The 718-nt window shown below is 50.3% G+C and overlaps 1 protein-coding gene across 1 annotated transcript in view; it reads left to right on the top strand.

Moving 5' to 3' along the window:
• The first annotated feature begins 403 nt into the window (after positions 1 to 403).
• LOC107062490 (S-antigen protein-like) overlaps positions 404 to 718 on the top strand; it is a 12,647-nt gene continuing 12,332 nt past the window's right edge. The window contains exon 1 of the mRNA XM_015313158.1: positions 404 to 618. Coding sequence (XP_015168644.1) covers positions 404 to 618 — 215 coding nt within the window. The remainder of the gene's footprint in view (positions 619 to 718) is intronic.

Here is a 718-nt window from a genome sequence, read left to right as displayed (position 1 = left end):
TCTCCTCCGTGGATGACCACTGTAGCATCTGTCTGAATTTTTTTCTGTGGACTTAGTTGAGAGTCGTTACCAATTCTAAAAGTCTTTTTTGTTACGTATGGTTAGTTTTGGCACTAATATCGTTCCCGCAGGTACGATGGCACCCAAGAAGATGGTCACCTACTCAAAACGGGGCAAGTCCAAATCTGTTGCCCCTAGTTTCCGGTTAATCGATGAGGACACAGACACCGAAACAGATCTATCGTATGTTCCTCTCAACCCTAGGACTTCTCGCACTGCACCTCAAGGCACCAGAGGCACCCCCCGGAAGGTGCTTCCCGACGTAGTCACTGTCTCCCAGTCTGATGAGGAGCACACACTGATCGGATCACCAACTGGGGCTGCTTCCAGTTCAGAGGGGTCTATGTCCGGACCTGAGTCCGACCATGCTTCAGGATCCGAGTCTGCCCATCCTTCAGGATCTGAGCCTGACCATGCTGCAGGATCCAGTGCTAAATCAGCCACAGAATCTGATGAGAATGACCAAGCAGCCTCGTTTGAGGAGGCAACTAGCTCGGAGTCCATACCTGTACCACGAAATGATGACCCCACTCCAGTAGTCAGCGAGCCAAATAGATGGTGCGTAGAGCGCCAATGGCAAATATATAAGGATGCCAAGATGATCAATGACAAACAGAAAATGGCCCGAACTATTACAGAGGAGCGCAGAGTCCTCACA

The sequence above is a fragment of the Solanum tuberosum genome, unplaced genomic scaffold (assembly GCF_000226075.1).
Source record: "Solanum tuberosum cultivar DM 1-3 516 R44 unplaced genomic scaffold, SolTub_3.0 scf00235, whole genome shotgun sequence".
Taxonomy (NCBI): domain Eukaryota; kingdom Viridiplantae; phylum Streptophyta; class Magnoliopsida; order Solanales; family Solanaceae; genus Solanum; species Solanum tuberosum.
This window is presented reverse-complemented; position numbering and strand designations above follow the sequence as displayed.